Genomic DNA, 26,604 nt, shown 5'->3' with positions numbered 1-26,604 from the left:
ACTTTTTTTTTCGCGCCGCGCTTCAAAAAAATAACCCTGGTCGATCCAACACCGGGGTGTTCAGAGTTCTTTCGCGTAGAACTTCTTTCTGTACAGGCGGCCTTCGGCCGCGCTTCAAAAAAAAATAACCCTGGCCGATCCAACACCGGGGTGTTCAGAGTTCTTTCGCGTAGAACTTCTTTCTGTACTGGCGGCCTTCGGCCGCGCTTCAAAAAAAATAACCCTGGCCGATCCAACACCGGGGTGTTCAGAGTTCCTTCGCGTAGAACTCCTTTCTGTACTGGCGGCCTTCGGCCGCGCTTCAAAAAAAAATAAACCTGGCCAATTTGAACACCGGGGTGTTCAAAATTCTTTCGCGTAAAACTCCATTCTGCAACTTTTTTCTTTTATAAAAAATTGCTTAAGATTGTTGCGTTTTCCGTTTATGTATTTGGGGTATACAATTTTTGCTCAGAGTTTTTTCGCGTAAAACTCCATTCTGCAACTTTTTTCTTTCATAAAAAATTGCTTAAGATTGTTGCGTTTTCCGTTTATGTATTTGGGGTATACAATTTTTGCTCAGAGTTTTTTCGCGTAAAACTCCATTCTGCAACTTTTTTCTTTTATAAAAAATTGCTTAAGATTGTTGCGTTTTCCGTTGATTTATTTGGGGTATAAAGTTTTTGCTTATTTTCTTTTGTTGACAACTACGCAGATATGGCAATACCAATTTTTTGCTAGTATGCAACCCTATTCTTGTTGTGTAAATGAAGTGAATTTAACTAAAATAAAATAATTGAAATAAAGCTTTATTTTCAATAAATATTAATAAAATAAATATGCAAAAACGTTATAGTGAAGTGTTAGTAAGTGAAAAGTGCATAATATAAGTGAAAAAGTTATTCACAATAAACAAAATATCAAAGTAAAAGTTGTCAATTTTTCACATTTAATTGCAAATATCTTTAAAACTATAAGTCAGCGGCAACTAAATGTATATATTTTCGTGATCTGGAGAACGTCACCTTTCCAACGACACCCATTTTATCCCCGAAAGCCGGGGATGCTATTCTAAATCCCAGCCGGTAAAACTCCCATTCCAAGCCTTCCAGACGAAATCCTTCACTTAGATATTTTTATAACTGGTAAACAACTTTTCTTGACGTGTTTAGACAAGTTATCAAAATTTGCTATCGTAAAGCCAATTATCTCAAGATCAACAGTTGATATAAAGAATGCTTTATTGGAAATTTTACCGGTATTCGGTAATACCAAAACGATCGTTTCTGATAATGAGAAAGCATTTCAATCGAATACCATTAGGACCTTGCTAAGAGATAATTTCAAAATAGAACAATTTTTCATACCCACCCTTCACAGTGAAAGCAACGGACAGGTGGAAAGATTCCATTCTACATTGTTGAAAATTTCACGCTGCGTTAAAGAACAACAGAAAATAGTCGAAATTATAGATTAGCAACTTTTAAATATAATTGTAGTGTACATTCGGTAACGGAAGCGAGACCAACTGACGTCTTTCACAATTTCCCGGTAGAAAAACTTGGCGATATAAGAAAACGACTGCTCGAAACTCAGAATAAAACTTTGCGTAGAACTAACAAAGGTAAAACTGTGAAAACTTATAGCCCCGGAGAGAAAGTATTTTTGAGACGAAATAAAAGGCTTGGGAATAAATTTGACAAGGTTTTCATTGAGAAGGTTGTTGAAAGGGATCTTGGCACTACAGTACTGATTGACGGAAGAAGAATCCACAAAAGCAAACTTCGTTAAGCAACTACGTTTTTTTTATTTTTTTTTTTTTTAATAAAAAACACCACAACAAATAACTAAATTAAAATATAAAAACCACTTTTTAATGATTTGAACTATCATTTTATTTCTCATAAAATATTTATAACTCTTTTGAGAATTGAATTTCTTTAATTCCCATACTTAATATATCTAAGCTTAAGATATTGTTAACGGTAGATTTTAACTCCTAATTTCTGTGTCGAATAATTATTTATGTCCGCTAATGCGACTCTATGCAAAGAACGAAAGTGAAGAACCATATGTTCGTATCGAATCGAGAACGTTTCGCACTTAAGCAGGGGATAGATAACGGAGTCGTTCCTCCTGTCACGTATGCTGGGTTAAGTCACCGACATTGGCGCACATTCATACATACGTCATCATCCGCATTATGGTCATAATCACCAGCGTAATCAAATGCACTTGACAACAGCGTACCAACGCTCTCAACATTTTCTTGTTTTCGACGCACTTAAATATCGGGACTACATATAAAAAATGCACCCACACTTACGGTAGCCAACCCAAGCTCTTTGTGCTGCAACAACACTGAGATAATGCAGGCTAGTTTTTTACCGACAGCTGCGCACCAATACACATACATTATTCATCAGCGTAAGCAATTGCACTTGACAACAGCGTACCAACGCTCTCAACATTTTCTTGTTGCTGATGCGCCAAAATATCGGGACTGTGATAACAATACACCCACGCTTACGGCAGTTAAGCCGAGCCCTTTTATGCACCTCGTTCGTGGCAACAACACTGACACCTAAAGCAGACTAGTTTTGTAAGTTTAGGGTTAGAAACAAGCACTTTAAGAAATCAATTGTAAAGTTGAGTTGAAAGAGGCGAGTTGTATCGCCATCAATAAAGCAACCAAAAAGGCAATTATTAACTTCCATAGTGCAAATCTTGCACGTGAAGATGTACTTCTTGATTTGCGGTTTAAGACGGGAGATATAATACTCCTGGCGTACCATATGTTTCATGAGGCGATGTTCGGCATGTAGCATTAAGATGTGGATGTAATTTAGGAATAACGTGGCAAATGGTGACCTCTCGGGAATTATTATGGGATTGCGTTCGTTGTATGTTAGGCTCGAATTAGCAAGCCGACCATTGGCACGAAGCAGGCCTTTCGTGTCCAGAAATGGATTTAAAACTAAGAGTGAGCTCTTTTTATCAATCGGCTTCGATTCTCTTAGTGGTGATATATCTCGGCTGAAGTAGCGCGCTTGTGTATATGCTATCAGTGCGACCTTTGTCTTTTGTAACTCTAGGTTCGTCACTGTATTGCATGGGAAATTATGTGATCCCTTGACTTTGCTTTTGAGTTGTTCTATAAATTTGAACACATAAGAAACTACTCTGAGAGCTCTTGGAAACGATGAATATCGTTCAAGGATGTCGGTATCATCCAATAATGTGTGAAAGGTGGCGATTTTTCGACCTTCTGGGGCGATAATGTTCCGAATGGGGGATTGTGGCCAAGAGTCAGGAGATTCTATCAACCATCGGGAGCCATTCCACCAGAGGGTGGTAGTGGCAAGGTGCAGTGGCTTGCACCCTCTTGTACCTAGATCGGCGGGATTGTCAGCACTGGCTACGTGACGCCAAGCGGCTGATCCCACTAGGTCAAGTATTTGAGACGTTCGGTTAGAAATATATGTCTTCCATGCATGTGGTGGTTTTTCCAACCAGGCTAGTACAATTTCGGAATCGGACCACATGTATAGTTTGCATTTTGCCATGTTTAAATGCATTTGCACCATGGCTACTAATTTGGAAAGTAGTAGTGCGCCACATAACTCAAGTCGTGGGAGACTTATAGTTTTTAAAGGTGCCACCTTTGCTTTTGCTACTAATAAGTGGCTTGTGGTCGTGGTGTCACTTTGCGTGCGCACATATGTAGATAGTAGCGCAGTATGCCTTTTCATAGGCGTCACAGAAGCCATGCAATTCGACTTTGTCATCGGGGGAGTAACTTACCCATCGCGGAATTTGAATCTGAGAAATATCATTCAGATTATTTGCGAACTGAGACCATTTTTCTACGCGAAGAGGTTTCACTTGTTCGTCCCAGTCGGTTCCATCTAACCATAATTCTTGTATTAAGATTTTCGCTTGGATCATAATTGGCGAAAGCCATCCTGTGGGGTCGAAAAGTTTTGCCACCGAGGATAAAATCTGTCTTTTCGTTATGGCTGATAAGGCGGATATGGACTCCGTCGTGTATGAGAAGTGGTCCGATATCGCTTTCCATTGGATGCCTAGAGTTTTTGTTGTACTTTCCTTTTTGAATATAAGGAAATTAGTGTCCAACAAATTTTCGTTTGGAATAGTTTTGAGTATATTTGGGTGATTTGCCGTAATCTTTTTTAAAGGAAACCCTGCGGATTTGCGGGCTTTTATCACCTGTGATAAGGCCTCGTATGCTTGCGGAAGGGTGTAACTTCCAGACAGAATATCGTCTACATACGTTTGAGTTTTCAACACTTCGGTTGCCAAAGGAAATTCTGACTTTGTGTTGTCTGCCAATTCGTGGAGAGTTCGAATGGCTAAATATGGTGCATAGTTAATGCCAAATGTAACTGTTTTTAATTTGAAGTCGCGTAAAGGACTGGTGGGGATCTTCGGAACATAATACGTTGAAAATCTTGGTCGTTTATGTACGACTATTTGCCGATACATTTTTTCAACGTCCCCATTGAATACGTATTTGAATACAAGCCAATTTAGTATCAGAAGCATTAAATCTGGTTGGAGTGTGGGTCCCGTAAATAGGATATCATTTAGGGAATTCCCTGAACTCGTGGTTTTCGAAGCATTAAAAAGAACTCTTACTTTTGTTGTTTTTTTGTCTGGCTTTACTACTGCGTGATGTGGCAGGTAAAAGGACTAGTATTTGCCGTTGACGATTTTCTCCCCTAGGATTACTTCCTCCATATGATCTAAACGAAGGTATTCTTCTAACACACCATCATATTCAGATTTGAGTTCGCCTTTTTTAAGTAGGTTCCTTTCCATACTTAGAAACTGCTGTATTGCAGAGGTGCGAGAGTGACCTAAGGCGAGTGTGTTAGGAAATTGTTGCTTAAGTGGTAGTCGTACGACGTACCGACCATTTTCTGATCTAGTAGTTGTGGCTTTGTAAAAATCCTCACAATACTGATCTTCAGGGGTTGTGACTGATATGGGGGGGAGTTCTTCTAGTTCCCAAAATTTTTTCAATTGTGAATTGAGGTACTCATTTGAGACTTCCTCAACTTGAGTTGTCATCGTTGTGACTGGTTACGCAACTAGTCCGCTTAGGACCCATTCGAAAATGGTATTTTGCGCCAGAAGTGTTTTGGTAATTTTCTCAATACCTTCGAGAATAATTTGTGGTATGAGATCGCTGCCTAATAGAAGATCTATTTGAGCGGGGGTGTTGCAGTTTGGGTCTGCTAGTTTTAGGTGTGAAACCTTTTACCAATGTTTGCTATTTATGTGATAGCTGGGTAACATATTGGTTAATTGCGGTAGGACAATAGCTTCTGCTTGTATGCGCTTATCCGCTTTGGGGGAAAAGAGGGTAATGGGGCAGATTTTATTTGAGTTTTGAACAACTCTTCCGCCCATTCCCGTGATTTCAAAGTTGGCCAGTTTTGTTGGTAACTGTAGCCTGTTTTGTACCCTAGACGCTATAAATGATCGTTGTGATCCTTGGTCTATTAAGGCTCTGAGTTTAAACAGTTCTCCTCGGTGTTCGATGGAGACAACCGCTGTGGGTAATAGTTCCCTACTGTGATTTTCGCTATGTAGGGTTTGGGTTTTCAAAGCCTTTGAGCAGCATGGTGCTTCTTGGCAGTTTTCAGAATTTGTTGTGGCAACTAATCCTGTTGCTCGTTTTACGTTTGCATTGTTTGGGGATGAGCTGGAAAAATTTGTTATACATATGTAACATAGAATGATGTCTTTTATGGCAGTAAACGCAATTAAATTTGCTTTCGCAATCTTTAAGCGTATGCGCATGTGACAGACATTTGGTACATAATTTTTTCGTTCTTACGAAATTTTTTCGATCGCTAACATTCATTTTTTTGAATTTTTCGCATGATTTTAGTTTGTGACCTCATCTACAAAGTTCGCATGACGTTTGCTTATATTATTTGGATGTGAACGATTGATTTTTAAAACAGCTTCTATTTAAATTATTGTGGCTACTTGCTTGGGGTCTGTTGAAGCTTCTATTGAGGTCGTTTTGAACGTTTTTCGTTCTGACTAGTTTTTATCTACCCTTTCTGCAATTTCATATTGGGTAGTAAGAAATTTTTTCATTTGATGCCACGTTGGGCACTTTCTTCGCGATGAGAGCGATTGCTCCCACAAAAGTAACGATTTTTCTGGTAATGCAGCTGTGCATATATTTATCAGAATGGGGTCCCAATTATCTGTGGGAATATTCTGTGTCGATAAAACCGACAAACAATTTGAAACAGTGGATTGAAGCTTTATGAACTCTTCGCTTGTTTCTTTCTGAACTTTTGGTAAATTCATTAATATCGTCACCTGTTTGTCGACCAATATTCCTTCGTTTTCATAACGTGCTTTTAGAGCTTCCCAAATAAAATTAAAATTTTCGTCATTGAGAGCGAACTGTTTTACTATTACGTCTGCCTGATCTTTGGTTTTGTATCTGAGGTGATACAATTTCTGCGCTTGTGATAATTTAGGATGGTTTATGTACACGGCTGTAGACATGTCCCGGAAGGACGGCCACTGTTCATAACCACCATGAAATATATCTGTGTCGCATATTGGCACTTTAAGCTGGCTAAATGAACACCTGACCCCCCTCTTAATATAATAAAGCTACACCCCACACATACATACCATACTCAACACAACTACACCATCTACATCATCCACACATCTACACCATATTCATCTCCACACCTCACACTCAACACACCCGCGTCATATACACCACACACGAGGACACCGGACACCATGAACAAAAGGGACTGACGGACGGCACCGAGCCTTTTTCTATTACGATCCGCGCGCATATACGGTTCTCCAGTCAGCTACAAGATCGCTTTTCCAATTCGATATACCGCAGAGTCGTCGCCAAAGCAAAGGTGAGTTGCCGCGAGTTTTGATAACTATCTTTTCTATGGTCCTTCGAGACGTACCGGACGGCACTTGTGAAAAAAACATAAAATCTTAAAAAAAAAACAAAAAAAAATTCGGTGACGGTAACGCGATAATCAAATTATAAAAAAAAAGAAAAAAGTGGTGATGTGACACAGCTAACAAAAAAAATGTACTAAAAGTTGTCAAAAGACAACGGTGGTGAAGTGACACAGTTAACAAAAAAAAAGAAACATACTACAAGTGGTCAAAAGACAACGGTGGTGAGGTGACACAATTAAACAAAAAAAAGTTAAAGTGTATTAAAAATTGTAGAAGGACAACGGTGGTGGTGACATACATACATAGTTTAAACAAGACCCGTTGGTGGCAACATTATATACATATACATATGTACATACATAACTACATTACGTGTGCATAAGTGCTGTAACAACTAAGCTAACGAAGTGTAGTGGCAAAAGTGCAGTGATCAAATAACTTATACATACAATACACATATGTACATATGTAAAGAATTTGTGGTTTCAAATCTAACCCACAAGCGAAAAAAAAAGTGTGGTGACAGAGAGAGAAAGCAGAGTAAAAGAAAAAAGAAAAACCTGCGATATACATACATATGTACATATAAAGTACATATAAAGTGATAGTGCAGTGACAAAACCTACGAACAAAAGGAGAAAAAGTCATACAAAAACACGAGCACACCCTACAAGAACACTGACAGTCAGCTGAACGTACATTTGACTGTCAGAGCTGAAAGAAATTCAGTCAGCGCGCAGAACAAAGTTTCTATCATTTTCTTAAGGGCCTAGTGAAAAAACTGATGTAAACAAACGCATGCGTGTGAGCTTGCATCTCTCTTTAACACACTGGTATTCGGAATTAAATCAGTATATATCTCTACTGCTTACTCTCATGCTTTTTCTTGGTTCATTGCTGACCACAAATCTGTCAAAGCTGAAAATTGTCAATAATGACTGAAAAGCTAACATAGCTGCAATTTGTCATTTATGACTGTAAATCTTTCAATGATGACACATTTTTTTTGTTCAAATTAGTTTTATCTTTATTCATTTATAATTTGAATATTAAAATAACATTTATGTCAAAAATGTTGTAAAAAATTAATATAACTCTATATAATAAAATTAATTACATCAGAATTAAATTCGATATCTTATAAAATTTCTTTTTAAATCTATTTTACATTATAATATATTAAATCATAATAATTCATATTTTAAATCACAATAATTCATTAATTTTAAATCATATAATTCATGTTTCAAAATCATAATGGTAATAAAATAAAATTAAATTATTGAAAAATTATATTAATTGCTTCTTTTCCTATTAATATATTTTTTTTTTGTTATTTCGGTGGTGACCCCGTTCAATAGACCTCCGTATACTCTTTTCCAAATTGAAAGATCCTTGTGGCTGGTAAACGACTATAAAATTGAAATTAATTAAAAATAGTTTTATATTGCTTTTACATTAAACTTATTTACCTCTTAAAACTTCTTCGAAGATTTTTTGCTTAGGTACATAATGCTTGTTTTTCTCTTCTTCCATCAAAATTGAAATACTCTAGTAGGCTGTCTGCAAATATATATTTGAAAGAGTTTTCAATATTGTCCGATATCCCTTTAAGTTTGTGGACATAACTGATCTGTAAAAAAATAATATATAAATGTAAATAGTAATTTTTAAGATGTTGATATTATAAATAATGTTTTTTACCATAGATTGTGCGAACTCAGGTTTCTCTAACATTTCTTCCACTTCCAAACATCCCTCAAAGTTTTGAATAGGTAAAAGGCTTGCTACCTGGTCGAGAGCCTCGTCTTTTTCCTCTCCGGTCATGAGGCACCCCGATCGCTCAATTTTTTTTAAATGCACCTTACATTTTTTGAAATGGCGTTTTTTTTCATTTTTACTTATCTTTTCTTGATAATATAGTAAACTGTAGATTTAATCACAAAACATAAATCACTTAAACAACGCACGAAATATAATAATTCGATTTAGAATTCACTGAATTAACGCGCAACATTTTATAAACGTACATATATGGAATTGTATGTATCTCTTTTTACAGGGTTGCTTTTCTGCATACAGATCAGTGTTGATAAACGATGTTTAGTGTTGAAAAGTGTTTATTTAAAAAAAAAATCAACATTGACAGTCATTTCAAATTTCATTTTACTGTCAATGATGACAGTGTTGAATAATTAAGCTATTTCATTCTTACATATATAAGCAATATCATTCATAGGTTTCTCTTTTTAACATAAGCATTGACAGTCATTTGAGTGTCATTTTTTCGTCAGCACTGACATAAAAAATGTGCGTGTATTAGTGAAACGATCAGCAGTTTCTTGTAGGGCAGCTACAGCGCCAGCAACAAAGGGACAGGAGAAACACGAAAAAGAAGGATAGGCACAAGCACAGACAGGCAACGCACAAGCACAGGCACACGCACAAGACCCACACATACGTACATACACACGTAAACCCAAAAAAAAGTGAAGTGAGTTAGTGAAGAGACGTGTTTTTTCTGGTGCTCCGTTTATGGCACCAAGTTCGGTAGGAAATAATTCAAAATTAGTTCCTAAGCGCGCGGAAATACACACAGTGTCCGCAACAACTCAACGAAAACAGAAATTGGAGCATCAAAATGCTATAAAAGCGGTGAGTGTTAAAACACTTAATAAATATCTATTTATTTGGGAGAAGGTTCGCACAAAAGGGAAATCGCGAAGAGCGCATTTTCTTAGCTCTCCCTTTACATACCTACTTGGATCCCACAACCCACAATCCACACAAAGAGGTATTCCTGGGGATTACACCTTGAGGAATTTACGAGAAGCAACTGCACTAGTGGACTGCTATAGGAATAGCTGAGGAAATGTCAGCTATACCTAAAGCAGCACATACCATTACTGGTACTAAGGAGGATCATAGTCCGTTCACAAGGAGCAATAAGACCCCCCGATCACCTGATCGACAATGCGCTCAGATGTTAAAAGTCGCTACACCAACTACACAAGAAGTGACTCCAACAAACACTGTCTCGCACGATGTGACCGAATTAAATAGCGTCACAATGCCAACTAAAAAGGCTAGCGCAGCCGATCTGCCAATACAAGGCACCACTAGCAGCGAAAATGCAATAAGTGTGAGCGAAGGAGAGACCGCACTTCTTGAGCTGGGCATACTGATAGAAGAGCTAATCGCGCTCACACATGGCCAAAAACAAAGGCATGTTAACCAACACATGCGTAACATAATTGATAAGATCTCGCAACTGCATAAACAAGCAGTAGCAGAGGTTAGAGAGTCGGCTATCCACCCAATCGCCCAGGCGAAAAGAGGTCGCAGTACTCTCACTGAAGAACCAATGGGGGAGGAGCAGACCCTACAACAAAACAAACGGTCGTGCATCAATTCGCCAAAAACACGAACAAGAACAAGTTTAATTGGTAAGTTCAAACAATCAAAAATAAGTTCTCAAATGTTTGAAGCCACGGCAAAGTCGCCAACAAGAATACTAAGTACGCAGCTAGCGACAGGGCCTGATAATAAGGCAACAACAAATAATCCAATGGAGGAACAGTGGAATGTAGTAGCTAAGAAAGCCAACCAGAAAGCAGCAAAATTACCAAAAACAAAACCACAAGCGATATTAATTTCAAAAAGTGGGGACCTTTCCTATGCGGAAATTCTAAGGAAAATCAAGTCCGACTCAGCGCTCAGCGGATTCGGAAATAACGTCACTAAGATACGTAAAACGTATCAACTAAGCGGAACTGCGATCCCAACCGACTCCCAGGAGAACATGAAGAAGTGTCTAGGGAATCAAGCCCACATTAAACTGCTGACCCAAGAGACGATACTGGAGTGCAAAGACATTGATGAGGTTACAAGCAAGGAAGAAGTTCTTTACGCCCTGCGGAGAGAATTAGGTAACACTGAACTGACGATCTCAACAATTAAGAACTTAAGAAAGTCCTATGGAGACACCCAAACAGCCCTGATTAAACTCCCGGTTGAGGCAGCTAGACAGCTTCTACTGACTAGAAGGCTGAAAGTTGGATGGGTAAATTGCCGTATTCGAGAATACAGACAACCACAGCGGTGCTTTAATTGTCTCGATTATGGACACACTGCAAAAACCTGCGAAATGAGGACAGGTCCAGACTCTGTAGAAGATGTGGCGAAGGGGAGCACCAGGCAATGGACTGCAACAACAAGCCAAAATGTTTGCTCTGCCTGAAAGCCGGTTCAAAGGAAATCGATCACTTTACTGGAAGCGTCAGGTGCCCAGTATATAAGAAGGCAGCTCAGCAGGTAACATGAGATTTCTTCAACTGAACGCAAACCACTGTAAAGCGGCTCATGACTTACTAAAACAGTCAGTTGCCGAAAAGCAAATAGATGTGGTTCTACTAAGTGAACCATATAAAATCGGACAAGGCGTAACCTGGATAAGTGACGCTCGAAATAAAGCGGTTATATGGAAATGTAACCCTAACTTTGCGCAACTGGAAGCACCCTTCTCTTCAGATGGTTTTGTCCGAACAACATCTAATAATATTAACATATATAGCTGCTACTTACCCCCTAGCCTCAACGACGATGCCAGATGCAAAACGAAAGTTATAATAGCTGGTGACTTTAATGCCTGGGCTATCGAGTGGGGATGCAAAAGAACCAACAGCAGAGGTAAAACCTTACTAGAAGCTTTTGCTTCTCTTGATCTGGAGCTTTTAAATGCTGGCAACCAATGCGCATTTAACAAAGGTGGCCGACAATCTGTGATAGACCTAACGTTCGTACACTCGAGCGTAGTTCGCAAATCTCACTGGGAAATTAGTGATCATTACACTTTTAGCGATCACTATGCAATTATATTCGAAATAAATACCGCACATGAACGACAGCGTTTACCGTCCCTAAAAAGAAGTAACTGGCGACCCACAACGTTCGACCCAGACCTTTTTGAAGAAGTCTTCAGGCTAACTTCTCCTCCCGACAATCTGTTGTCGGCTAACAAAGCTGCTCACTCGATTATGAGCTGTATTAAGAGTGCATGCGATGCTTCCATGTCTAAGTTATCTCGACGCAAATACCATTCCCCAGTGTATTGGTGTAATGAGACGATCGCCAGGTTACGTAAAGAATGCCCGCAAGCAAGGCGATTATACCAAAGGTCATGAGGTACACCTGTATACACCACTCTCCAAAAACATTTTAAGGAGAAAAGAAAACTACCAAAACAAGCAATTAAAAAAAGCAAATAGGAATGCTTCCTTAAACTGTGCGACGATGTCGAAAACAACCCTTGGGGACTCGCTTACAAAACGGTAATGGGGAAACTCCGCACTGGCGGGCAAATGCCAACTTCCCCCTCAACATTTGAGGGAATTGTCTCGGTCCTCTTCCCTATCCAACCCCCACTCCATCAGGAGATCGTGAGAGTACCACAAACCCAGGTTATCCCGGCTGTTTCGAATGAAGAAGTCCGAGAAGCATGCAAACGGTTAAATCCATCTAAAGCCCCGGGACCAGATGGAGTTCCGAATATAGTGTTAAAAACAGCGATTGATAGAAACGTAGACCCCTTTCGAACTATATATAATACATGCATCCAGGAACCCATCCCCTCCATATGGAAAAAGCAAAATCTGATACTATTGCCGAAACCTAACAAACCTATGACGGAACCGTCCCACTTCCGGCCCCTTTGCATGTTAGACTCCGCTGGAAAGATCCTGGAGCGGATCATACACCAACGGCTAAATAAGGCAATCGACGATGCTGGTGGGTTATCACCCAACCAATTCGGATTCAGGAAGGCAAGATCCATAATTGCAGCTGTAAATTTAGCAAAGACCCTGGCTGAACGGGCTATAAGCGGGAAAAGATGGAAAGGAGGCACAATACAGTACTGTATGGTTGTAACCCTGCATGTAAAGAATGCCTTTAACTCGGCATCCTGGCACAGTATATTGAGCGCACTAAAAAGCTTATCCGTGCCTCTATACCTTTATAACATAATAGTAAGCTATTTCGAGGATAGAACTTTGAGCTACAACACAAGTGTACAGAAAAAACATTCTTTGCTTAAGTCTGTACTGTGAGAGTTCACTTTTGAGTCTGATTTTCTTTATTAAAATTTCTTCCCTCAATACATTTCTTAATTCTAATTTCTTAACTATGTATATATGTATATGTGTGTATGCTTAGTGTGCATACACATGTGTAAATATGTATTATATTTTTATTGCATTTTTCAGATACCAACGCATTGATATTTTATAGGTTTTTAGATTAGTGCATCTAACGCACTTATACACATACGTACACACGCTTGATACTTTCTTATCTGTTGCTTGTGTGCATTAATATTTCGAGTATGTATATTTTGTATTTTAATATGAGTATTATGTATACTCTAATTTATAAGTTTTCTTTTATGTGCAATGATTTTCACATTTTTATGAGCAAGTCTCATATTACAATTTTGTTGCATACCATTGCACTTGACATTTAGTGGACTGTATATACTTTTTATTTAATTTATTGTTTACATGTATATTTTTATGTATTAATGTAGTTGTGTCAAAAATATAATTTTGTATATATAATTTTATCTTAAGGTTACAAAACTTTCATATTCATATCTTTATGAACATTCTGCCAGGGGCCAAAGTTGTATCTTAACTTTACTTGTATATTATGTTTTATTATTAATATTTTTTAATTATGTCTAACTGGAAGTTCAAATGGAACAGTCACAGTTTTTGTTACACATTTGGATCTTATATATAAAATAGTAATGATTAATGCTATTATCAAAACTAATGTTAGCGAAACGTGACCACTTACGTGATGAAAATTTATACTTTTTAATTTTATATTTTCTGTTTTGAGGAGTTCTATTTGTTGTTTAAGATGTACGATATCTTTGGTATTGTTTATTAATGTTGAATCAAAAGGTTTTATTTGTAGTTCTGGAATATCTTCAATATCTTTAACCCAAGAAGAGGATAGCAATTCTTTTTTAATTTCAGATTGTACGTGATGAGATGCTGTTACAGTTACTCCTTCATGCCGGACTGTGCATCCTTCTCTTATTGTCATAATGCCTTGACTAGGGATTTCCATATGCATTTGTTGATTATTATCACATTCTAGATATGTATATCATTGCTTTGCTAAATAATTTGTAAAGCCACCGATTTTGAGAAGATAGTTTTATCCAAACGTTTTCATTTGTAGAAGGTTTGAAATCACATGCTTCATTTTCTAATTGTTTCCAAGCTAAATTTCCAGGACTTTGGTAATGATTCTCTGAGTTAGTAGAACATTTATCTAGATCTACTTGGTTTATAAGTGAATATTGATTCAAATCAAACTTGTATATTAAATATTCTGCCTTTATTTCTGGAAAAATCATACTCCCTTTGTAATTTATTGGAAGTGGATTTAATTTATATACGTTTGACGGTTCATACGATATTAAGGGAATTTCTAGGTTTATGACTAGCCGTGAATCAACAATTAAACCTTTAGCAGTCATCGATTTATAAATTTCTTTTAATTCGTTACCCGATTGTCTTCCAGGTAGTATTAATTTGTGTGGTAGTTTGTTTCTAATAAATTCAATTTCTTTATTAAGTTGCGAAGGCTTTAATAGTTTTGGATTTATGCGACCATGATTTATGTCAATTAGAAGATTAATTATTGAAGTTTGGATTTCTTCACATTCGTCCATAACTATTCCTATTGAAATGGTTAATATTTGAAACATCAAGGTCATTCGTTCAGCATTTTGATCTTTTATTAGTTCGTTATAAAATTTATTAAGTTGTTGATTCATTTTCTCAAAATTACGGTTAACTTCATCTGTTGTCTTTTTTAATATATTTATGGTAGAATCAACTACCGATGTCTGCCTTTTAAACAATTTTGCTATATCTTTTTGGTTGTCGAAAATATTTCTAATATTTGTTTCCATATTTTCTCGGTCATCAGCATCCATAATTCCGAATAATATATGGTAAATTGAACCAACGAATTCGAATGGTGCTCGCTTTTTTCTATTTTGTTTTTTCATAAACAATTCATTATTTGCTTTAAGACTATTATATTTGTCATTTAAAGTTGCAGTAATCATTATGCAGGCATCTTCGTAATAGGTCAATATTTTGCATTGATTTTCAAGTCTGTTAATCAATTCTTGTATTTTATGCATCCGATCATAATAAGTACCTAATTCGTAATAGACTATTAAATTCCATTTTGAATTTATTATGTCCATTTTACTAATCGGTTCCAAATATATTGCTGTATTATTTTTTAGTTTAGTCACTGAAGCTCCTGATTTAGATGTATCATTAATGTACAATGACTTAGTTTGTGTTGCTAGCATGAGTATCGTTAAGAACCACATCATCAATTTGCTTGATTTACTCGGTCGTTCTGAGGTTGCAGTATTTTTTGTTATTCTCGAAGTCAGCAAACTTGTCACATGATTTGCTTCCTCTGCTCTACTGCTGTTTGTTACCTCCAGTGGGCATAATTTGTGAACGGGCCGTTTAAGTATGCCATTTTGTAATTTTAGAGTTACAACTCTTATATTTCCATCCTTTCCCGGATGAGTTTCAATAATTTTTCCTAATGGCCATTTGGCTGGATGAGTTTCTTCATCTTTAATAATAACTATTTGTCCTTGTACGAGATTAGCTTGTTTGGTTTTCCACTTCTTGCGTTGTTGCAACATTACAACATATTCGCTTTCCCATCGTTTCCAAAAGTCTTTTTTAAGTTTTTGTATTAATTTCCATCTATCTAATGAACCTATTTGGTTATCATTAATTGCTTCAGGACAATCTATTATTGGACATCCTATTAAAAAATGGCCAGGCGTTAAAACGTCTATATCGCTTTCACTATCTATCGCACATAAAGGTCGTGAATTCAGTACTGCTTCAATCTGTGATAGCAAAGTAATCATTTCTTCAAATGTCAATTTAGTTTCGCCTATCACTCTTTTTAAATGATATTTCACCGACTTCACTCCTGCCTCCCAAATTCCTCCGAAGTGAGGAGCTGCCGGGGGCCCGAAATGCCATTGAATTTTATCTGCTTCTAATATGGGAGCTACGGCTGAATTATTTTTGATTGCCATTTTAAAATCTCGGTCTAATCTTCTACAAGCTCCGACAAAATTTGTTCCATTGTCCGAATATATATGTTGACTTTTACCTCTTCTAGCAAAAAATCTTTTCAAAGCAGCTAGGAACGCTTCGGTTGTTAAATCACTTACTGCTTCTAAATGAATAGCTTTTGTTGCCATACAAACAAATACAGCTATATATCCTTTAAATGTTTTTTGTCCTCGTCCTTTTGAACATTTCATATGAATCGGTCCTGCATAGTCTATACCAACGTGTGTAAATGGAATTGACATAGATACTCGGAATTCTAGAAGATTTCCCATTAATTGTTTTGCTACTTCTTTGCGGTAACGTACGCATCTACTACAAGTTCGAATTGTCTTTTTTATAGAATTCTTCAATCCAACAATCCAGTAATTCCTTCTAATCATTGATTCCATTAACTTGTTTCCTCCATGTAAAGTTATTTTATGAATATTTTCAATTATCAATGATGACAAATGTGACTTATTTAATATTATTGGGTGCTTTTGATTAAATTGAAGATTTGAATTACCCAATCTACCTCCTACACGAAGGATTCCCTTATTATCCAAAATTGGATTTAAGCTTGCAATGCTACTTTTATGATTAATTTCTTTTTTTATTTCTAAACTCTGAATTTCCTCTCTAAATTGTAATTTTTGCTGATATCTTATTAACATTTCTTCAGCTTCCTTCATTTAAGATTTAACTAAGTATTCAGGGCATTTTTTCCCTCTTATTCTTTTTACAAATCGCAAAATATAAGCTACTACCCTTATTAATTTGCTTAAACTAGAATATTTAAGTATTACCTTATCCAAGAAATGTAATTCCTCTGAGGTTGTCACATACGTTGCATCGATTTGAATAATCTTCTTTATTGGCCAATGATGTTCTTCTTCTCGCAACCATTTTGGTCCCTTCCACCATAGATCGTGTTCTATTAGTTTGTTCGCCAGTACCCCTCTGGTTGCTACATCAGCTGGATTGTCCTTTGTTCCAACGTGTTGCCATTTCGCATTGGAAACAAGTAATTTGATTTCTTCTATTCGTGTTCTAATAAATCTGTCTTTACTTTGGCAATTATTTATCCATGCTAACGTTATAGTTGAATCGCTCCAAGCAAATATTTTCATTTCTCTGTTGATGACTGTTTTTATCCTTTGCGGCAATTTAGCAAGTAGGTGAGCCGCGCATAGTTCCAGTTTTGGTAACGTTTTCTTATTTTTAATTGGATTCACTTTAGTTTTACCAGCAACAATTGTTATAACTGATCCAACTTTAGCATATACAACTGCTGCATAAGCTTTCTCTGAAGCATCTGCGAATCCATCTAGTTCAAATTTAAAGTTGTTTTTAGTTTCAAACCATCTAGGACTTTTTATTCGTTTTATCTCTGGTATATGCTGCATAAACTCTTGCCATTCTTTTGTTAAATTCTCGTCAAGTAACTCGTCCCAGTTGAGTTTCATCAACCAAAGTTTCTGTATAAATAACTTTGCTATAACGGTTGTTGGTGAAAGCCATCCCATTGGGTCGAAAATTCGCGCTAAATCAGACAAAGCTTGTCTTTTTGTAACCAGCTTTTGCGTTGAAAGATTCGTATTAAATCCAAACATGTCTTTGGCAGGATTCCATTGAATACCCAATGTCTTTATTGTTTCGTCTTCTGCTATTTTTATTACTTCATTCGCGTTATTTACCGGAATTGTTGCTATGATTTCACTGTTGTTTGACATCCACTTCCTTAAGTGAAATCCATATTTTTGTAGTTGTTTCGATATTTCATACTGAATGGCCTTACATTCATCTATTGAATCTGCTCCTGTCATTAAATCGTCCATGTAGAAGTCGTTTTTAATGATGTTTGAAAGCAAATAGTTGTGGGGCTCGCATAGTTTGGCAATTTCTTGTAAAGTTCTCGTTGCCAAAAAAGGAGCTGATGCTGTCCCATATGTAACTGTTTGTAGTTTGTATTCTTCTATCGGCTCTCCTTTTGTTTCTCTCCACAATATACGTTGGTAATCTTGATCACTATCTGTTATTTTAATTTGTCGAAACATCTTTTCAATATCACTAGTTAATACATATTGCCAAAGTCTCCATTTGATTATAATGTCAAATATATCTCTTTGAAGTCTCGGTCCTATGAAGAGGATGTCATTTAAACTACTTCCATTTGTAGTTTTTGCAGACGCATCGAAAACTACTCGTAGTTTAGTCGTTCTACTGTCTTCTCGAATCACTGCTTGATGTGGCAAATAGTATTTTCCGCATTTATTTTCACTTGCTTTTTCCATGTGGCCCATTTCTGAATATTCTTTCCTAAATTGCACATATTGTTGTTTTAACTCGTTATTTGTAGCGAACCTTTTCTCAAGATTAAGAAACCTCGCCATTGCTTGTTTGCGAGAATCGCCCAATTCTTTTTCTTGTTTAAAAGGTAGATTGACGACAAATCGATTATTTCTATTTCTTACTGTTGTTTTTTCAAAAATTCTTAGGCATTCATCATCATCTGCTGTATCTGCTGGAGTTGTAGTGTCTTCTATTTCCCAAAACTTCTCCAATGTTGTAGTAACCGCTGCTAAAATTGTATTGTTTTTTCTCGGTTGTTGTAAAACTCCCGACAATATCCAGCCCAATTTCATAGCTTGACCTAGTATTCGATCCTTTTTAAATATACCTTCTTCTAGTATGTCGGCATATATGTCACTTCCAATGACAATATCGATTCGATCTGATTTATTGAAATTGGGATCAGCTAAAGTGTAGTTTTTCAATTGTTCTACATCCCATTTAAACGTTTTGTCTGGTTGAGCACTCGCTAATTTCGGCAAAATTAGTGCTTCGACATTGTACGCCTCGTTGCTTAGGAATCTCGGCTTGATTTTAATGTTGATTTTACATTTGGACACTCCCACTGTGGTATTTCCTAAACCTTGTAGTTCAGTTACTTCTCTTCTTCTTGGTAAATGAAGTATTTGAGATGCTTCTTCGGAAATAGTAGTTTTTTGGGATCCTTGATCGATTAGAGCTCGCAATGTCACATACTCTCCATTTGCTGCCTTCACCCTTATCTGTGCTGTTGCTAGGAGTATCGCCATTTCCGAATGTTTCGTCATCATTGTGGAAGATGTTTTTGTGACATTTTCTTCACTTCCTCCTTTTCCTTTTTGGAATTCATTGAAGTGCAATAAATTATGATGATTTCTTTCACACTTATTGCACTTCTTTTTATTATTACATTTTCCTTCATATACGTGATCAAGGCAAATGTAGCATAACTTGTTGTTTGTTATGAATCTTCTTCGATTCATCGTAGTCAATGTCTGAAACTTTCTGCATTCACCAATTTGATGCCCAGGAACCTTGCAGTATACACAATTATTTTGTGCCGCTGTATAAAATGTAGGTGTTCGCTGTGGCTGCTTTTGATTGTTCCATTTAGTTGGTTTTCTGTCGCGTATTGCTTCTAGAGCTTGATATTGCTGTTCCAGAAAACTGAAGACGTCATCTAGGCTTTGTATATCCCTACTTTTTTTTACGTTTTGCTCGTATAAGCGTAGACTTTCTTTGTCTAGTTTTCGAACCACTATCCGAGCTATGATGGCTTGTTCGTCATTTAAATTTAGATTTAGCCCTTTTAAAGCATAAATGCATTCTTTGGTGGTATCTAACAGCTGCTTCATGCTTTGTGCACTTTCTCCATTTGCTGTCGGTTGATCAAGTAGTCTGTCTACTTGTGCTGTAAATTGTAGCCTTCTATTCTCATACCTTTCCTTGAGAATTTGCCAAGCAGCTTCATAATTTGTTGCTGTTACTGGTAGATGTTGAATTAATCTACCAGCTTCTCCACCTAATGATGTCTTCAATCGGAACGTCTTTTCCACTTCTGTAAAGTGCTTCGAATCATGCTCCAAACTTTTAAAAAGATCGTGGAATGACGACCATTGTTTCATTTCACCGTAAAACATCGGAATTTTAATTTCCTGCAGTTTTATATTAGAATACATTGTTTGTGGTGAATTATAATTATTTAATTTCTCCGTTATCCTTTCGATGATGATTTTGTATTCTTGACGAAATACATCTATTTGTTCCTCAATAGATTCTTCAGTTGTTTCAACTAATTTGATATTTTGAGTTTCAAAATATGATTCTTCAACATTTTCAAATTGTATTTGAAGCTTGGTTTTGAATTCTCTCATTTGCTCGAGAGAATCCAATGCATTTCTTTGTATTTCATCCATCGTGCTTTTGAGCATTTTTGCTCGACGTTGATATTTTCTTTCAACGCCAGACGCGGCTTCAGGTGGTGCGACCTGAATAGTTTGTGGCGTAGATTCTATTTGCCACATGCTGCTCACTGCTGAAACACCTTCGGCAGTACTTTAAATTCTTAAATTCTGAATAGAATTCTCCATTGTTTGCATTACATGCTCGAAGTAGTTCTTCGCAATGTATTCCTCAGCTTCTTGACTCTTCTTAGCCATTATTTTATTATGATTTGCAGTAAACTCTTTCATAACAGTCTGAATATGATCCATATATTCCAGACATGAAGCCTTTCTTATTTTTCCGCTCAGGATTTTCTGCTCCTCCAACGCAGCTAGATCTCCCAACTCCTTCTGTCGTGTTAGCAAATTCTTCATATTTGCTTCTTTATAGATGGTTTTGTATATATATATATTTTTTTTGCACTGTTCTTGTTGTTATAGCCACAAGGACGCTTTTAAAAATTTTTTTTTTAACTTTTACTAAAAGTAATTTTTATAAATGCGGATAGTCTTTGCTATTCCGGCTTACATTTATTTTTACTTGGCTAAGTAATGCTCTTTTTCTTTTAAGAGGCTTCTAGTACTTGCACTTGCTCGATTCTTTTTCAAAAAGAGGATCGAAGGACCAAATGTACAGAAAAAACAGTCTTTGCTTAAGTCTGTACTGTGAGAGTTCACTTTTGACTCTGATTTTCTTTATTAAAATTTCTTCCCTCAATACATTTCTTAATTCTAATTTCTTAACTATGTATATATGTATATGTGTGTATGCTTAGTGTGCATACACATGTGTAAATATGTATTATATTTTTATTGCATTTTTCAGATACCAACGCATTGATATTTTATAGTTTTTTAGATTAGTGCATCTAACGCACTTATACACATACGTACACACGCTTGATACTTTCTTATCTGTTGCTTGTGTGCATTAATATTTCGAGTATGTATATTTTGTATTTTAATATTAGTATTATGTATACTCTAATTTATGAGTTTTCTTTTATGTGCAATGATTTTCACATTTTTATGAGCAAGTCTCATATTACAATTTTGTTGCTTACCATTGCACTTGACATTTAGTGGACTGTATATACTTTTTATTTAATTTATTGTTTACATGTATATTTTTATGTATTAATGTAGTTGTGTCAAAAATATAATTTTGTATATATAATTTTATCTTAAGGTTACAAAACTTTCATATTCATATCTTTATGAACATTCTGCCAGGGGCCAAAGTTGTATCTTAACTTTACTTGTATATTATGTTTTATTATTAATATTTTTTAATTATGTCTAACTGGAAGTTCAAATGGAACAGTCACAGTTTTTGTTACACATTTGGATCTTATATATAAAATAGTAATGATTAATGCTATTATCAAAACTAATGTTAGCGAAACGTGACCACTTACGTGATGAAAATTTATACTTTTTAATTTTATATTTTCTGTTTTGAGGAGTTATATTTGTTGTTTAAGATGTACGATATCTTTGGTATTGTTTATTAATGTTGAATCAAAAGGTTTTATTTGTAGTTCTGGAATATCTTCAATATCTTTAACCCAAGAAGAGGATAGCAATTCTTTTTTAATTTCAGATTGTACGTGATGAGATGCTGTTACAGTTACTCCTTCATGCCGGACTGTGCATCCTTCTCTTATTGTCATAATGCCTTGACTAGGGATTTCCATATGCATTTGTTGATTATTATCACATTCTAGATATATCATTGCTTTGCTAAATAATTTGTAAAGCCACCGATTTTGAGAAGATAGTTTTATCCAAACGTTTTCATTTGTAGAAGGTTTGAAATCACATGCTTCATTTTCTAATTGTTTCCAAGCTAAATTTCCAGGACTTTGGTAATGATTCTCTGAGTTAGTAGAACATTTATCTAGATCTACTTGGTTTATAAGTGAATATTGATTCAAATCAAACTTGTATATTAAATATTCTGCCTTTATTTCTGGAAAAATCATACTCCCTTTGTAATTTATTGGAAGTGGATTTAATTTATATACGTTTGACGGTTCATACGATATTAAGGGAATTTCTAGGTTTATGACTAGCCGTGAATCAACAATTAAACCTTTAGCAGTCATCGATTTATAAATTTCTTTTAATTCGTTACCCGATTGTCTTCCAGGTAGTATTAATTTGTGTGGTAGTTTGTTTCTAATAAATTCAATTTCTTTATTAAGTTGCGAAGGCTTTAATAGTTTTGGATTTATGCGACCATGATTTATGTCAATTAGAAGATTAATTATTGAAGTTTGGATTTCTTCACATTCGTCCATAACTATTCCTATTGAAATGGTTAATATTTGAAACATCAAGGTCATTCGTTCAGCATTTTGATCTTTTATTAGTTCGTTATAAAATTTATTAAGTTGTTGATTCATTTTCTCAAAATTACGGTTAACTTCATCTGTTGTCTTTTTTAATATATTTATGGTAGAATCAACTACCGATGTCTGCCTTTTAAACAATTTTGCTATATCTTTTTGGTTGTCGAAAATATTTCTAATATTTGATTCCATATTTTCTCGGTCATCAGCATCCATAATTCCGAATAATATATGGTAAATTGAACCAACGAATTCGAATGGTGCTCGCTTTTTTCTATTTTGTTTTTTCATAAACAATTCATTATTTGCTTTAAGACTATTATATTTGTCATTTAAAGTTGCAGTAATCATTATGCAGGCATCTTCGTAATAGGTCAATATTTTGCATTGATTTTCAAGTCTGTTAATCAATTCTTGTATTTTATGCATCCGATCATAATAAGTACCTAATTCGTAATAGACTATTAAATTCCATTTTGAATTTATTATGTCCATTTTACTAATCGGTTCCAAATATATTGCTGTATTATTTTTTAGTTTAGTCACTGAAGCTCCTGATTTAGATGTATCATTAATGTACAATGACTTAGTTTGTGTTGCTAGCATGAGTATCGTTAAGAACCACATCATCAATTTGCTTGATTTACTCGGTCGTTCTGAGGTTGCAGTATTTTTTGTTATTCTCGAAGTCAGCAAACTTGTCACATGATTTGCTTCCTCTGCTCTACTGCTGTTTGTTACCTCCAGTGGGCATAATTTGTGAACGGGCCGTTTAAGTATGCCATTTTGTAATTTTAGAGTTACAACTCTTATATTTCCATCCTTTCCCGGATGAGTTTCAATAATTTTTCCTAATGGCCATTTGGCTGGATGAGTTTCTTCATCTTTAATAATAACTATTTGTCCTTGTACGAGATTAGCTTGTTTGGTTTTCCACTTCTTGCGTTGTTGCAACATTACAACATATTCGCTTTCCCATCGTTTCCAAAAGTCTTTTTTAAGTTTTTGTATTAATTTCCATCTATCTAATGAACCTATTTGGTTATCATTAATTGCTTCAGGACAATCTATTATTGGACATCCTATTAAAAAATGGCCAGGCGTTAAAACGTCTATATCGCTTTCACTATCTATCGCACATAAAGGTCGTGAATTCAGTACTGCTTCAATCTGTGATAGCAAAGTAATCATTTCTTCAAATGTCAATTTAGTTTCGCCTATCACTCTTTTTAAATGATATTTCACCGACTTCACTCCTGCCTCCCAAATTCCTCCGAAGTGAGGAGCTGCCGGGGGCCCGAAATGCCATTGAATTTTATCTGCTTCTAATATGGGAGCTACGGCTGAATTATTTTTGATTGCCATTTTAAAATCTCGGTCTAATCTTCTACAAGCTCCGACAAAATTTGTTCCATTGTCCGAATATATATGTTGACTTTTACCTCTTCTAGCAAAAAATCTTTTCAAAGCAGCTAGGAACGCTTCGGTTGTTAAATCACTTACTGCTTCTAAATGAATAGCTTGTTGCCATACAAACAAATACAGCTATATATCCTTTAAATGTTTTTTGTCCTCGTCCTTTTGAACATTTCATATGAATCGGTCCTGCATAGTCTATACCAACGTGTGTAAATGGAATTGACATAGATACTCGGAATTCTAGAAGATTTCCCATTAATTGTTTTGCTACTTCTTTGCGGTAACGTACGCATCTACTACAAGTTCGAATTGTCTTTTTTATAGAATTCTTCAATCCAACAATCCAGTAATTCCTTCTAATCATTGATTCCATTAACTTGTTTCCTCCATGTAAAGTTATTTTATGAATATTTTCAATTATCAATGATGACAAATGTGACTTATTTAATATTATTGGGTGCTTTTGATTAAATTGAAGATTTGAATTACCCAATCTACCTCCTACACGAAGGATTCCCTTATTATCCAAAATTGGATTTAAGCTTGCAATGCTACTTTTATGATTAATTTCTTTTTTTATTTCTAAACTCTGAATTTCCTCTCTAAATTGTAATTTTTGCTGATATCTTATTAACATTTCTTCAGCTTCCTTCATTTAAGATTTAACTAAGTATTCAGGGCATTTTTTCCCTCTTATTCTTTTTACAAATCGCAAAATATAAGCTACTACCCTTATTAATTTGCTTAAACTAGAATATTTAAGTATTACCTTATCCAAGAAATGTAATTCCTCTGAGGTTGTCACATACGTTGCATCGATTTGAATAATCTTCTTTATTGGCCAATGATGTTCTTCTTCTCGCAACCATTTTGGTCCCTTCCACCATAGATCGTGTTCTATTAGTTTGTTCGCCAGTACCCCTCTGGTTGCTACATCAGCTGGATTGTCCTTTGTTCCAACGTGTTGCCATTTCGCATTGGAAACAAGTAATTTGATTTCTTCTATTCGTGTTCTAATAAATCTGTCTTTACTTTGGCAATTATTTATCCATGCTAACGTTATAGTTGAATCGCTCCAAGCAAATATTTTCATTTCTCTGTTGATGACTGTTTTTATCCTTTGCGGCAATTTAGCAAGTAGGTGAGCCGCGCATAGTTCCAGTTTTGGTAACGTTTTCTTATTTTTAATTGGATTCACTTTAGTTTTACCAGCAACAATTGTTATAACTGATCCAACTTTAGCATATACAACTGCTGCATAAGCTTTCTCTGAAGCATCTGCGAATCCATCTAGTTCAAATTTAAAGTTGTTTTTAGTTTCAAACCATCTAGGACTTTTTATTCGTTTTATCTCTGGTATATGCTGCATAAACTCTTGCCATTCTTTTGTTAAATTCTCGTCAAGTAACTCGTCCCAGTTGAGTTTCATCAACCAAAGTTTCTGTATAAATAACTTTGCTATAACGGTTGTTGGTGAAAGCCATCCCATTGGGTCGAAAATTCGCGCTAAATCAGACAAAGCTTGTCTTTTTGTAACCAGCTTTTGCGTTGAAAGATTCGTATTAAATCCAAACATGTCTTTGGCAGGATTCCATTGAATACCCAATGTCTTTATTGTTTCGTCTTCTGCTATTTTTATTACTTCATTCGCGTTATTTACCGGAATTGTTGCTATGATTTCACTGTTGTTTGACATCCACTTCCTTAAGTGAAATCCATATTTTTGTAGTTGTTTCGATATTTCATACTGAATGGCCTTACATTCATCTATTGAATCTGCTCCTGTCATTAAATCGTCCATGTAGAAGTCGTTTTTAATGATGTTTGAAAGCAAATAGTTGTGGGGCTCGCATAGTTTGGCAATTTCTTGTAAAGTTCTCGTTGCCAAAAAAGGAGCTGATGCTGTCCCATATGTAACTGTTTGTAGTTTGTATTCTTCTATCGGCTCTCCTTTTGTTTCTCTCCACAATATACGTTGGTAATCTTGATCACTATCTGTTATTTTAATTTGTCGAAACATCTTTTCAATATCACTAGTTAATACATATTGCCAAAGTCTCCATTTGATTATAATGTCAAATATATCTCTTTGAAGTCTCGGTCCTATGAAGAGGATGTCATTTAAACTACTTCCATTTGTAGTTTTTGCAGACGCATCGAAAACTACTCGTAGTTTAGTCGTTCTACTGTCTTCTCGAATCACTGCTTGATGTGGCAAATAGTATTTTCCGCATTTATTTTCACTTGCTTTTTCCATGTGGCCCATTTCTGAATATTCTTTCCTAAATTGCACATATTGTTGTTTTAACTCGTTATTTGTAGCGAACCTTTTCTCAAGATTAAGAAACCTCGCCATTGCTTGTTTGCGAGAATCGCCCAATTCTTTTTCTTGTTTAAAAGGTAGAT

General features: G+C 35.7%; 2 protein-coding genes across 3 annotated transcripts in view; both read right to left on the bottom strand.

The window, feature by feature from the left end:
• LOC125780336 (uncharacterized) overlaps window positions 1-26,604 on the bottom strand; it is a 194,150-nt gene that overhangs the window by 56,200 nt on the left and 111,346 nt on the right. The gene's annotated exons all lie outside the window — the stretch shown is intronic.
• The window catches only part of LOC125777851 (uncharacterized), a 360,812-nt gene continuing 347,029 nt past the window's right edge, over window positions 12,822-26,604 (bottom strand). Inside the window, exons 2-3 of the mRNA XM_049453782.1 lie at window positions 17,568-21,803; window positions 12,822-12,846 (exon numbers count right to left, since the gene is read on the bottom strand). Coding sequence (XP_049309739.1) covers window positions 12,822-12,846; window positions 17,568-20,506 — 2,964 coding nt within the window. The 5' untranslated portion in view covers window positions 20,507-21,803. The remainder of the gene's footprint in view (window positions 12,847-17,567; window positions 21,804-26,604) is intronic.

This window comes from Bactrocera dorsalis, chromosome 1 (genome assembly GCF_023373825.1).
Source record: "Bactrocera dorsalis isolate Fly_Bdor chromosome 1, ASM2337382v1, whole genome shotgun sequence".
Lineage (NCBI taxonomy): Eukaryota > Metazoa > Arthropoda > Insecta > Diptera > Tephritidae > Bactrocera > Bactrocera dorsalis.
The sequence above is the reverse complement of the archived record's forward strand: the minus strand, read 5'-3'. Positions and strand labels throughout refer to the sequence as shown.